Source organism: Somniosus microcephalus, chromosome 16 (assembly GCF_052327205.1).
Source record: "Somniosus microcephalus isolate GS21.2 chromosome 16, FLI_Smic_1.0, whole genome shotgun sequence".
Classification (NCBI taxonomy): Eukaryota; Metazoa; Chordata; class Chondrichthyes; order Squaliformes; family Somniosidae; genus Somniosus; species Somniosus microcephalus.
The window spans coordinates 84,641,071-84,655,718 of record NC_141002.1 but is presented as its reverse complement, the minus strand read 5'-3'; the positions used below and the strand labels follow the sequence as shown (position 1 = coordinate 84,655,718).

General features: G+C 44.5%; 1 protein-coding gene across 2 annotated transcripts in view; it reads right to left on the bottom strand.

The window, feature by feature from the left end:
* The window catches only part of ano6 (anoctamin 6), a 181,953-nt gene that overhangs the window by 110,008 nt on the left and 57,297 nt on the right, over nucleotides 1-14,648 (bottom strand). The window contains exon 4 of one of the 2 annotated variants that reach the window (XM_086009390.1): nucleotides 8,084-8,125. The exons of the other annotated variant lie outside the window; for it this stretch is intronic. Within the exon in view, the coding sequence (XP_085865516.1) occupies nucleotides 8,084-8,125 (42 nt within the window). The remainder of the gene's footprint in view (nucleotides 1-8,083; nucleotides 8,126-14,648) is intronic. 2 annotated transcript variants of the gene reach the window in all.

The window sequence follows — 14,648 nt, the reverse complement described above, 5'->3', positions numbered from 1 at the left end:
GACCTCGGGTGCTTCTCCTGGCCACAAAAAAAACAGCCGGCGGCCCGATCGCGGATGCCCGATGTCGGGGCCGGTGCCGGGGGTGGCGGGGCCGGTCGGGTCCGGGACGCCGACGCAGAGGTAGGTCCCGGGGGCGGTGCTGGGAAGGGTGCTGTGGTAGGGGTCGGGCCCGAGTCCCAGGGTCGCGAGCAGTACCTGGTGAATGCTTCCTGATCTTGGTGGGCCACTTCTAGGGAGATAGCGAGGGCTTCAGCTTTTTCCATGCTGAGGTCTTTAGCTTCCAGCAGTCTTTGCCGTGAGTACTCGGACCGTAGGCCTTTCAGGAATGCGTCGCGGATATTATCTTCAGTATTTTCGGCTGCCGACACCGATTTAAAGTCACAGTTCCTGGCGAGTGCATATAGCGCCTGTGAGAATTCGGCTACTGATTCTCCTGGCTGTTGCGGCCGTGATCTTAGGAGGTGCCTAGCGTACGTGTAGTTTACCGGGGTCCGGTACTTCTGTTTCAGCAGGTTGATGGCGGTCTCGTAGGTAGTCATGTCCTCGATGAGAGTGTATACTCTCGGGCTCAGTTGCGCCTGCAGGACACTTAGTTTGGATGCCTGAGGGACGCTGGATTCTCTCAGGTATGATTCGAAGCAGACCAGCCAGTGTTTAAAGTCTGCGGCTGAGTTTGCTGCTCGTGGGTTCAGGTCCAGGTACGGCGGTCTGAGGGCTCGCAGCCAAGCTGGCTGGTGTGGCTGTGCTCCTGGGAGCTGCGCTGGTGGCTCCTCCGCCGGTTGTGACTCGTTGTCGGACATCATTAAATTTAGTCAATAAAATTGATATACCTATCAATTCCTCCAATAAAAGGCGAAGAGTTACGAAGGTGACTAAAGGTTTTTATTGACTAAATAACAGAGCCCACTCTCGTGGGTGATCCGATCCAAGCAGGAGGAATACCAGTCAGTCGCTCACCTTTATACCTGGCCTGGTGGGTGGAGCCAAGGCGGAGTCGGCAGTGGTCATCCCAGGTATAGCAGTGTGGCAAGAGGCGACCTCGTACCGTGATACAATAGTGGTCAGTGATACAGTTATAACGAACAGTGGTGAACAGTGCTAACTACTAACAGTGATACGATAGTGAACGTGGTTTACCACACATGGGACACCTTTTTTTCCTTCCCTTCTTGCCATTAGAGGATCTCCAGCAGCAGAGGCAGCAGCAGCAGAACCAGGAACAGCAGGATGAGCACCAGGCTGCTGCTCACTCACCTGAAGCTGCACAGACCAGAAGGGGCCAGCGCTTGGAAGTGGCTTGAGAGCACCTTGCTGCGCTTGAGGGGGCCATGGGGACCCGTTTCTGCACTGGCAGTCCTACTCAGAAGGACTTCCATGAAGGTCTGGTTTCTCTGTTCAATAGATGGCCAACGCTCCTCAAGAGATGTCATTCTCTTATGAGCACTCACCATGTTTTCCGTACCCTGACGAGTTATCTCCTCCATGGAGGTTGCCAACCTTTCCATGGTGATGCGTTCCTGCGCCAATGACTCCACAAAGGCTCTGCTCATGGTCGCTATAGACTCCTCCATTCGCAGCGACCCTGGAGACAAAACCTGCCAGAGACTCCTGCATCTGTGCATGGAGGTCCATCACCTCTTCTCTTGCGGATGGACCCAGAGGCAGAGGGTCGAGATGCAGCGCAGCTGAGCTGAGCTGGCAGAGTCCTGCGCCCTCCGACGAGGACTCTCCACTGCTGTCCTTGTCTCCAGAATCTGCTGAGGCTCACTTGTGAGCTGTGAAGCACCAGGTGACAACACTACTCTATGTCCCAAAGGTCCCCCCAAAGTGCGAGTGTCTGCGCTGGTGCTGGGTGCACTTACTTCTGCTGACGCTGCGCCCTCAGAGGTTGGAGCTTCCTCTGAGGAGTCTGGCTGCACAGCCTCTTCCTCCTCCACAGTGGGGACGGGGGCTCTGGATCGTCCTGTGGGGGAGTAGAGGAAGGAGTTAGAGATGTGATGCCAAGGTTACATGCACATTCGAGTTGACATCTGCTGACACCTGCATCCATGCAGCCTTGGTCTCAGTGGGAGGCCTCTTCCTGCCTGACCTAGGGAAGAGGACCTCCCTGTGGGCCCTAACCCCATCCAATAATGCCTGCAGTGAAGCTTCGTCGAATTTGGAGGCAGCTCGGGGTCTGGCACTGGCCACAGCTGCTGAAGGCTCCTCTGCCATCCTGCATGGTTCGTTTGGAAGCCAACAGAGGAAGCAATGCTTGCTGTGGACCTTGAAAGCACCACGAATGATGACATCATACTGTGGGGCTTCCTGACTGGAAATGGACAATTAGCAAGGCTGCCCACATGCTGGAAATTAATTGGCCACTTGAGGGAAAATTGCGTGCAGCTGGCTGACCCATTTTTTTGTGTGTCAGACCCCCACATTCAGGGGAATCTGACCATTTCCCACACAATCCACAAAATCGGGCCCAAAGAGTCTGCAAAGGGATATAGATAGGTTAAGTGAGTGGGCAAAAATTTGGCAGATGGAGTATAATGTGGGAAAATGTGAGGTTATCCATTTTGGAAGGAAGAATGAAAAAGCAAATTATTATTTAAATGGAGTGAGACTACAAGATGCTGCAGTACAAAGGAATCTGGGGGTCCTAGTACATGAAACACAAAATGTTAGCATGCAGGTACAGCAAGTAATTAGGAAGGCTAATGGAATGTTGGCCTTTATTGCAAGGGATATGGAGTATAAAAGTAGGGAAGTTTTGATGCAACTTTACAGGGCACTGGTGAGACCGCACCTGGAGTACTGCGTACAGTTTTGGTCTCCATATTTAAGGAAGGATATACTTGCATTGGAGGCAGTGCAGAGAAGGTTCACTAGGTTGATTCCTGGTATGAAGGGGTTGATGTATGATGAAAGGTTGAGCCTATACTCATTGGAGTTTAGAAGAATGAGAGGTGATCTTATTGAAATATATAAGATTCTGAGGGGGATTGACAGGGTGGATGCCGAGAGGATATTTCCCCTAGTGGGGGTATCTAGGACCAGGGGGCATAGTTTCAGAATAAGGGGTCACACATTTAAGATGGAGATGAGGAGGAATTTCTTCTCTCAGAGGGTCGTGAATTTTTGGAATTCTCTACCCCAGAGAGCTGTGGAGGCGGAGTCATTGAATATATTAAAGGCGGAAATTGACAGACATTTGAACTACAAGGGAGTCAAGGGGTATGGGGAGAGAGCGGGAAAGTGGTGTTGAGGTCAAGACTGGATCAGCCATGATCTTATTGAGTGGTGGAGCAGGCTCGAGGGGCCAACTGGCCTACACCTGCTCCTATTTCTTATGTTCTTATGTGGTTGAGTGTGGCTTTGTATTAATGTTTCGTTATCTACTGAGATCACTGAAATGTTTACGGCACTGCACCCAGGACCTCTTGACAACATCCCTGCTTGCGCTCTCCTGTGTAATGTGCAACCAGGCTGTGTTGATCTCCTGGGGAGATCTCTTCCGCCCATGGGAAGGGAAGAGGGCCTCCCTGCGTGCTGTGACTCACTCCATAAACATATGAAGGGAGTCCTGGGAGAGGATGGGTGCAGCTCCGCACCTCTGTGCAGTGTTTGTCATGGTTTCCAGCACATCACTGCTGCAGAACACTGACAGCACAAATGTCAAAATAAATTTGAACTTGGTCCCTTTAAGGAAACCAGCTGAATATGCATCATCAAATGACGTCACCAGACCCGCTTCCTCTAATTGGCCAGGAAATACGCTGGGCGGGCTTAACAATTCCAATTAAGGTAAATTCATTTCAGACAGTGGGATGGAACCAGCAGCAGGGTCGGGACCTGCCACCAAGGTCGCCCGCCACGGACTCGCCGAGGTCAGCAAAATCATGGCCCATGTGTAAGATTTTCAACATATTGTTTATATACAAAATAAGTGGCAGGTAACATTCGCGCCACAGAAGTGCCAGGCAATGACTATCTCCAACAAGCAAGAGTTTAACCACCTCCACTTGACATTCAACGCATTACCATTGCCAAATCCCCCACCATCAACATCCTGGGGGGGTCACCATTAACCAGAAACTTAACTAGACCAGCCACATACTGTGGCAACAAGAGCAGGTCAGAGGCTAGGTATTCTGCAGCGAGTGTCTCACCTCCTGACTCCCCAATCATCTTCTTCTTAGGCAGTCCCTCAGAACCGAGGATGACTTGCTTCCACACTAAATGAGTTCGCAGGTGACTGATTAGTCCAACGTGGGACCTACAGTCTCTGTCACAGATGGGGCAGACAGTGGTTGAAGGGGCGGGTGGGTGGGGTGCTTGCGTTGACGTGCGCTCCTTGCGCTTGGCTTCCGCTTGCTCCCGGCGAAGAGACTCTAGGTGTTCGGCGCCTTCCCGGCGACCCCCAGGATGTTGATTGTGGAGGATTTGGCGATGGTAATGCCGTTGAATGTCAAATGGAGGTGGTTAGACTCTTGCTTGTTTGAGATAGTCATTGCCTTTCTACCATCTATAAAGACACAAGTAAGGAGTGTGATGGAATACTCTCCACTTGCCTGGATGAGTGCAGCTCCAACATAACTCAAGAAGCTCGACACCATCCAGGACAAAGCAGCCTGCTTGATTGGCACCCCATCCACCACCTTAAACATTCACTCCCTCCACCACCGGCGTACCGTGGCTGCAATGTGTACCATCTACAAGATGCACTGCAGCAACTCACCAAGGCTTCTTCGACAGCACCTCCCAAACTCACGACCTCTTCCACCTAGAAGGACAAGAGCAGCAGGCACATGGGAACACCACCACCTCCAAGTTCCCCTCCAAGTTACACACCATCCTGACTTAGAAGTATATCGCCGATCCTTCATCGTTGCTGGGTCAAATTCCTGGAACTCCTTCCCTAACAGCACTGTGGGAGTACCTTCACCACACGGACTGCAGCGGTTCAAGGCAGCGGCTCACCACCACCTTCTCAAGGGCAATTAGGGATGGGCAATAAATGCTGGCCTTGCCAGCGATGCCCACATCCCATAAACGAATAAAAAAAAACACTGTACGCGGTATATTCTGTAAAATGCGACCAGTCAGGCGCGGAGAATGGGCCCTCATTTTTAGATCCTGCATCATAGTTCACCTTGTCCCATGGTTGACTTCATATTTCAAATAATTTACAAAATGATCTGTGTCATAATTATGCTTTATTAGAAGGAAAAGAATTTAGCATTTTTATAGTGCCTTTCGCAACCTCCAGACATCCCAAAATGCTAAGGAAAGAAAAACATTCCTTAAAACCATTTTGAATATTAGGAGTACTCCTAACTGATAGATACATCATTTATAATAATGTAGAATTGGCCAGATTGTCGGCACAAGTCATCATAGAAACATAGAAGATAGGAGCAGGAGTAGGCCATTCGGCCCCTCAAACCTGCTCCGCCATTTAATGAGATCATGGCTGATCATCCAAATTCAGTACCCTGTCCCTGCTTTCTCCCCGTATCCCTTGATCCCTTTAGCCTTAAGAAATATATCTAACTCCTTCTTGAATATATTTAATGAATTGGCCTCAACTGCCTTCTGTGGTAGAGAATTCCACAGGTTCACCACTCTCTGGGTGAAGAAATTCCTCCTCATCTCTGTCCTAAATGGCTTACCCCTCATCTTTAAATGTGGGAAGTCACACAACACCAGGGTATAGTCCAACAGCTTTATTTGAAATCACAAGCTTTCGGAGCGCTGCTCCTTCGTCAGCGACGCCCACATCACATAAAAACAAATTTAAAAAAACTAAAACATAATTTATAATTACACAGGTGACATCAGCCAACCTTTATTGAATAATTGGTGAATGTGTGTGATGACGTGTCTGTGCTACTGCCCTGAAGAAACATTATTCTAATTTCATTGTCAATGACTCCAGTAACCAGCTTAAAACAAACATTTTAAGGACCAAATTTCTAATTGACTGATATTAATAACTACAGGGAGGCAAGTTCAAGCGTTGTTGTGAAAGTTCTTCAAAGTAACACAAACTAAAGTAGTATTTTATTTCTGGCTTTGCTAAAAAATACAAAATTACAAAATACTTTAAGATACTCTTCGCACCAGGCACTTGAATAATGATCTCCATTAACTTGAGGGGAGAAGAAATTGAAATGTTTTGCTTTGAGTACCCCAAGTTAGTAAATAATTCCAGAATTCGCCATTTTCACAGAATCACAGAAATCCCACAGTGCAGATAGAGGCCATTTCGGCCCATCGAGCCTGCACCGACACATATCCCACCCAATCCCCGTAACCCCAACACATATCCCACCCTATCCCCGCAACCCCATGTATTTAATCCCCCCTAACACTAAGGGTCAATTTATCATAGCCAATCAACCTAACCCGCACATCTTTGGACTGTGGGAGGAAACCGGAGCACCCGGAGGAAACCCACGCAAACACGGGGAGAATGTGCAAACTCCACACAGACAGTCGCCCGAGGCCGGATTCGAACCCGGGTCCCTGGCGCTGTGAGGCAACAGTGCTAACCACTATGAATCTTTTTCACTCCTTATACAAAGTAGCGGTAATGAGGTGTCAGAAACACCTTTCAGAGTGTCAGTAAATATTTGTCATGAAGTTGACAAAGTCACATTCAAGATGGGTTTGATGACTTAACATGAGTTCTTTTTTTTTGAGTTAAAACATAATTATTTGTTACACATGTAGCAATTTCCAGGGTAAAACACAATTTGCTTCCAAAGCAATTTGAGCACCAAGAGCCTATTGATGAATTAATAGTTAGTTAGTGCAGGTAAAAGCTTTTAAAAAGGCATTTAAAAGGAGCAGTGCATTGATGTGTCAGCATATTGTGTTAAAATGCAAGTTTGCCCCGTGCTTCTCCATGCATTGAACTCATTTCAACCAAGTTGTCCGAGAGCAGGCTTTCAGCAGAGGAGATATTCTCCCGTAGCACAGCAGGAGCTTGCAAGTTAAGTACAGTATATCCACAACCATTTATCTTCCAACAGGGGCTCAAGAATGCTAGTGGCACTTGTTAACTACCTGTCCTCGAGGTGGAATTCTTCTCCCCCCACCTCCCACTTCACAGCCTTTTAGAGATATAACGGCCTAGAAATTCAACCACGCCAGAATGGATTGGCCCGAGGCGCAGGCAACATTGGGCCTGGTGCCTCATTATCATCGAGCTCCAGATACCTAATGTTAATCTCCAGGCAACTGCTGGAGAGGAGGACTCCAAGATCTGCAAAGCAGCCGCCTTCAGGTAAGTCATTTACCGGGAAGGAGGGTAGAGGGTAGAGGCCGGGATTGGGGAGGGGAGAGGCTGGGATCGGGAGGGTAGTGATGGCAATCGGGATGGGGGAGCGGTGGCTGGATGCAGCACACATGGTTTTAATGTGGGGTCAGGCGAAGCACTCCTGCTGCTCCCAGCTCCGCATTCAGGTAAGTATATTTTAAACACTTACCTTGTTGGTTGCGGCCTGCAGTGATCACTTTAAGGATAACCAGTTAAGCCGCATGTAGGTTTAGTTTTGCCTGGCGCTGTCTGCGTTTAGGACAACTCAATATTGCAGAGGAGGCTTCAAACAAGTCCCTTATTTACCGGTTTCAGGTGTGGGCCCTGCCCGCCTTTTTTTTTTTGAATTGTGTGTAGTACATTTTCAGCTTCTAATGAGCATGCCCTTCCTGCCTGCCATATTGGGGGCTTAGGACGCTACTTAGTGTCCGAAAAACGGGTGCTGCGCGCTCGGATTTCTAGGCCATTGTGTGGTGTAGTACAATTGTGGCAGGGGAACAGAAAGAATAAAATAACATACAAATAATGCAGGAGAAAAGGCTTATTACTGAAATTTTAACTAATCTATGAGAAAGGCACAGAGAAGTAAATAATAAATTGACTCTTTTACTTTAGATGATTACCAATTGTACTTTAACATTTACAGTTTTTTTTCCCCCAAACGCAATGCAAATAGCTTTAAACAAGACGAAACATTATTATAGCTTCAGTTATTGCATCAAGCGAACAGAAAGCACACAGAAAGAATGTGTCTCCCAGCAGTCAACGGCATACCATGCATTTGCTCATGAGTCCTGCACCATTCGCAGTGAGTAGCTGTGGGATATTTAGAAATAGATTAATTGAGGACATGAAAACAAACAGCATACTATTTCATCTATGAGTGGAGGCATTTCAGTTCAAAAAGGCTTCTAGGACCAGCAACAAGTCAACACTTTGAGAACACTTCTATTCAGCAATATTTAAATAGGAAAACCCAGTTCGGATTCCCATGATCCTAATAAATTGTTGCTACATCTAGTTTATAAACAAAGAAGACATAATGAATTACATGCATTTATATACCTGTATATTATGCATTAGTTTTTATGATATCAAAAACATTACTTAAAAATATAAATTCAATTATTTAGTTTCTAGTATTTACATGGAACAAGGTATAATCCATAGCAAAGTGACATTAACATTTGCTATCGTCTTGTAATGATATAACTAGACCGATTGGCAATAAAATGTAATTCAGTATAAGAAAGATTTAATCAGGCTGCAGCTTAGAAGAGACTGGTTAGTACTGATCACAAGAAACTGGATAAGGCCAGATATATCTTACAAGTTTCCCCCCCTCTTCTGTTTCTATTGCAGTTCTGGTTGCATTTACTCTAATTCTACAATAGTGCACGTTGGCGATAAGACAGTCATTATTACTGCCATTAAAGCATTACCTTTAGTTGGGGAAAACAGTTGCCATGTAACATAAACATGAACACTTTACAGTCTGTTAGCCATGGGCGTTGCTCTATTTCATATTCTTTGACTCATTTTCTTTTCCTCACTGCTCCATGACAATAGAGACAACAGGCTAATTTTATCTGGCCTTATCTCAATGTGAGTAATGATGACTTCTGTGCTGTTAGTTTGTGTGTAGTTTGTGACCACTTTACCAATTTACCGTCGGTATTACAACATCTCCGCTACAGACATTATTAACCTTGCTGCATTAATTAAGGTTTGAAACAAATGCACTTCAGTAGTCAGCAGGTTGAACTGGTCTTGGGTGTACACATTTTCAGACTCATGTATTTGCATTGAATCAGACTGAAATTTCCATTTTGTTTACATAATTTAATCAATCAATCATCAGCCATCCCTTGAATGGCTTTTCAAAATTAGGATTCCATTTTTCAAGTCGGGGAACTGTAGGGCGCTTCTGATAGATGAACTAATATGCACCGAATGGTCTTCCTCATCCGTAATTATCCCGTGATCTTGTGGTTTATCAGATTCAATTTATTTTAAGAGTGACGTTCATAATGACAGTCATAAATCTTGGTTTAAAATATAACCTATGAAAAGGTACATGGCCCCCAAGAAAAGAGAAACTGAGGTTTGAAGTCACATTTAGAAGATTGTGATGTGAACTAATTCGGTTGAGGTTTTTTTTTGATAAATTCTTGATTTTTTTTTTAAACAATTAGTTCTTTATATTTGGGCTGTTGTTGTTATTCAGAGTCACAGTTACAAGCTTATTAGCCACTTGACTATGCATCATCCAGTGTCAAAACGCTGCAGCACTGCTTACAGCCAATTTCACATTTTGATTTCTTCCTTATTTATGGGTATTCCGGTGCAAGTTTGATCCAGTATCAACTGATAAAAAGCTCACTTGTATGAATCACTGTTTGTTTGCTGCCCTGCTGTATACCAGCGCACATGCGAGACTGCAAGTTGGATCACCTGTGACATATGGACTGATGCAGGGAGAATCGGCTTTGCAAACACGAGGAAGGCCAAATTCAGTCTTGATTAAAGAGCCAGGGAAGGATATTTATGGATCTGCGAGAAAGCTCTCCAATAGATTTGCTTCACAGTAGCAATAGAGTACTAGTCACATGTTGCCTGTATATCCTGTAGTAATAAAGATTTTAAACTGTCTTTCCTGCAAAATTTTAATTGATACATAAAGACATCGAATACTTCGCTTCATTCCCACTCAGACCTCACCGTCCTCAGCCTCTTGCATTGTACCACGGAAGCTCAGCGTAGGCTCGAGGAACAGCACCTATAATATAATATATATATATAAAAAATATTTAATTTTTTTTTAATCCACATGGCAGCTGTCCTTCATTCTGCCAGCGCCATTCACACTTCATCTAGAGCCATCCTTTGTTTCTTTACCTGTCCCATCACCTCCTCTTGCCTTCAATATCTCTTTATCTCTCCTGCTTTCTATCCTATCATTGACCTTCCCTTTTGTTCTTTCATCCCCTCCCCCTTTTCCCAGCCCCCAACTTGCTTTAAAATCTATTCCTTTTCCTGCTTTTTTCTAGTTCTGACGAAGGGTCATTGACCTGAAACGTTAACTCGGTTTCTCTCTCCACGGATGCTGCCCTGGCCTTCTGAGTTTTTCCAGCGTTTTCTGTTGTTACATCGAATACTAGGCTTACTGTCCCTTCGCTTGATTGGGACGCATTGCAGCAGAGCAGAACTTCCACCTGCCTCGGAGGTGCCCTGCTGACTCCGACCGTATTTTCGGTCCTTGTGTCATTTACATGTGGGAGATGGGCTATCCGGCCTTCAAATCGCATGAGCCAGTATGGGAGCAGAGAGTTGTTGCGGCAGAAAGAAAGGTCTGGCAAGTTGACATAACAGAAAAACATTTTATGCTGCGTGTGTTTGCACAGAATCCTCTTCACTTTCTGCCCAGAGGCCCTCTGCAAGGACCTCTAAATGTTGGATATCAGCTCAGGAGCATGTTTCTCTTATCTGGTTCTCTTTACCGTGCATCTGCTTGCATATGGGCGAGTGCAGTTACTCACTCCCTCCGAGGGACCGGCCAATGGGAATCTGGGAGTTGACGAAGACCAAGTGGAGTGCATCAGAATCACTTCCTGCCTCTGCCTGCCCCAGATACGTCATAAAATTAGTAGGGGGAGAGGGAGTAAAGACTTTGTGACAGGTACTGGGAAGATGCAGTAAGTGAATTAGCAGGCATCAGTCTCAGAATGACTGAGCTACAATATTCAGAATATTATGAACTAAATACCACTGCGCTGTTCAAACCTCAGCCTAATACTGGATTCTGACTCATAAGCTCAGAAGAAACTTGATAAATATTTCTTTTGATTAAGCTCATTTAAACAGGAAGGCATTACAGTGCCCATCAGACAGACTTTGACCACTACAGGATGTGCAGAAAGTTTGTTTCCTATCTTGTCATTGTTCACTTAATACTTAAACTCTGTCTTGGCAACTAATGCTTGTGTCCTGCATTCTCCTGCATGGAAAAAGCTGAGAGAATGAGAACATCACCATACTGTGGTATTATTTTTGTGGCTGGGACAGAGTCCTGGCATCAACCTCAACTGTAAAACACCCCTGGGAAGAAACAGGAAGCATAATGAAGAGCACAGCTCCACCACACAATAAGGAGTAACTTGCAGAGTGTCAGAAAGACAAGTGAGCTAATGTTTTATCGAAGCACTGCAGCACAGTTACAGCTCGATTTGAAAACCATTTTGCAGCTGTCGGGGTCTGTGATGGATCCTCGTTTTTAAAAAAATGGCATTTCTGGCAATTTTCCTACTCTCAAGATGCTAGGACTGTGGCTCACACGGCACTTGTGCTGTTCTCTCGGACTAGAGGAATGGATCAGTGGTAACAATGCAATTTTTTTAAATTTTTTTTTTTTAAACCATTTAGACGGCACGGCACTCTTCCTTGTAACACTTTCTTTAAGGCAGCCTGAGTGCCATAATTTTTCTGCTTTTATTAGAGGCGGGGAGGAATCATTATTTTGCCAATCTTGTGGGCTACAATGATTCAATGAATCATCCCAGGCCCACACGATTACATTTTAATAAACTTGCCAATCAGTGACAGTTTACCAGATGACCATGCGAATGCCAGGACTGGCACCTACTTCAGCTTATTTACATTCTCTCTTGATTTTTCATTCTATATAATGATGCTACAAGCGTATTGCACTGACCCAGATGTGAATTTAAACAAAACCTTGTGAGCAAGATTTCAGCGAGTGTTGCATATTCTCTCAAAATCAGATCTGTGTTTCCTCCATGAGATCTGGAGTATTGGCACACATCAAACCTCTTGGCTAGGGAACGGTGACTCTCTATGGCTCTGTGTACATATTATATCGAGCTGCTGGCTTACGTCGCAATGTTACACATTGTTGATGGTCCAAAGATTTCTGGCATGTTGTACTGGAAGTTCCTTAGTAAATCGGTGAAGTGGTCATGTCCTACATACATTTTAAAAGATATAACTTTTACATAATCATTTTTATGTATTTCATTGATTTTTCACCTGTAAAGGTTCAACTCGTTAAAGATTTCCTAGATGCATTACTAGGGGTTAAAGCACAGCAGCTGCCAAGAACATAAAGACTGTGCTTAAAAGTGTCCATTGTGACAGTTATACGTGAGTGTTTATCACATTTAAAATTATATTTGTTTTATACTATATGAACTTGCATTAACATACCTGAGCTCACTGTGACTTACGCTCGTTTCCCCCCGAGTGTTTTGAAACAGACCTGTGAAGACTTTCAAGTAAGACAATCTTAATTTCCAGCACTTTGTTTTTATTTCAGATCCGCAGTATTTTGCTTTGGTTAATGCTGGAAGGCTTGTTTTGGAAAATACTATGGTAGAGAACCTAGTGGGTTAGGAGAGGATCTGGCAAATATTCCAGCCACATAACCACAGGCACCACAGTTAGATTTTTGATGACCGAACAGCTACGAGCATGTAACTGTAAACATTTGGAGTGTGCAATATGTCAAATCTTTGGTTTCTAGTGCTTGAGAATTGTAAGCAGTGGAAGTTTTAGTTAGACGGTCTAGATTAATATTGCTCACACTGTCAATTGTAAGTTCCTGACCAAGTTTGCAGTATCTTATTTAACACAATTGCAGTGAGTCTTGTTATAAATGCAGGAAAAAAATCACCAAAGGACTCACCTCTGGCGAGGTTCAATCAAACTGCAAAAATGATTTTCTCAGCTGTTGTCTTTCTTTTGTTTATTCTGTAGATAACAGTGCGTGAACTTTCTTTCATAGTAGTTATAGAGGAAGTGTAAAACTGATTTCTGAGGCATTACATCTATGTTATACAGCAGGATAAACATGGGTATTCTTAGGATGAATGACAAACTAAAACAGTGAACTAGGCCATTTTGTGTTTAGTTGCACATTTACAATTTTGGATTGGAATGGACCACTTAGGATTCAGACATGTCCTTTCCATTTAAATAAACATTCATGTACAGTGGGACTAAATGTACAATTTGTACTTGTGCAATTGATGCCCCTCTGCACTGCACCATGTCTGGTTGTAACTGCCGCAAGAATAAACGATCCTTTAAACCTTTTTATTTTTCCTTCCTCGACTTAGTCCTCTAAAGGCAGTGGCTCATGCTGACACGTAGCTCCATTGGCAGTGGAAGGGTTCTGGTACCTCTCTCAAGCCACTGTTCGTCATGTGTGAGCCTGTAGCAAGCCCAATCCTGTCCTAAGCTGATGTCCACACAAGTGCACTTCCAGCAGGAATCACTGGATAACAAATCAGAACAGGAATCTGCGACTTTTTCCACTCCCTAGCCTGATGAGGGCAGGATTAATTCTAGTGCCCTCACTGGCAACTCAGCTAAAACAGGTGAACCTGTAGCCCGCGTCAACAAATTGTGTTCAAACAACATTTCCAAATATTGTATTTTCTTATTTTGGATCCCAATGGTTTATCCGGGAGTATCTGATCTGCAGCAATGAAGTGGTGGCATCTGCTTCTGCAGTCTAGTGGCAGGGTATGTGGTCTTTTGTCATAACTGGTTAGTAAACATGTTTTAAATTCAGAGAAAGATTTCCTCTTTACTGTTTGTGCGTAGGTTTAAGATTTCACTATAACTGGCAAACAGAGAAATCTTCCCCCCACCCCTGGTAATCAATCTGTTCCCCAACAATCCAATGGTAGGTATCCATCCATTTCCCTGGGGTGGAAAAATGGAAGGCAGTAACTAAGTCTGCTGCCCTGCCTCTGATTATTTTATTCCACATCTTCAGTGGTAAGGAATTAATATCAATGGGAAAAACAGTTTTGTCTAAATACAGCTTCTGTCACCAAAAATCAGACACCAAACATACTGGTAGACACACAATCTTTGCCATGAGCCATTCAATTAAAAAATACTCACAATCATGCTTTCTTTTTGGCTACTGACATTTAGTATAATTATGGCATCAGGCACAGGTTAAATGGTCAAAACAGGAAATTGAGTTTTATGAAGGAGCGCAGAAGGAAAAAGAAAAGAATCAAGCCCATCTTTCCTACCAGAGGAGTTGTAATAATTGCTTGAATGGACTAAATTTACAGCTTTACCCAGAGAGTGGTGAATATATGGTACGGACTTGTTCGAGAGGCAGACAATATTGGCAATGTAAAGGCTAGAATGGCTTGATATTTGCCAATGAAGATGTTTAATGGGAATGAGAATTTTCTCAATCTTTGGACACAGACAGATGGATAGCAGTGGTCTCTTTCAGACTGGCACCTTGTTTTTTCTATGCTATGTGGCATTGTTTTTACATGTGACTCTTGGTGAT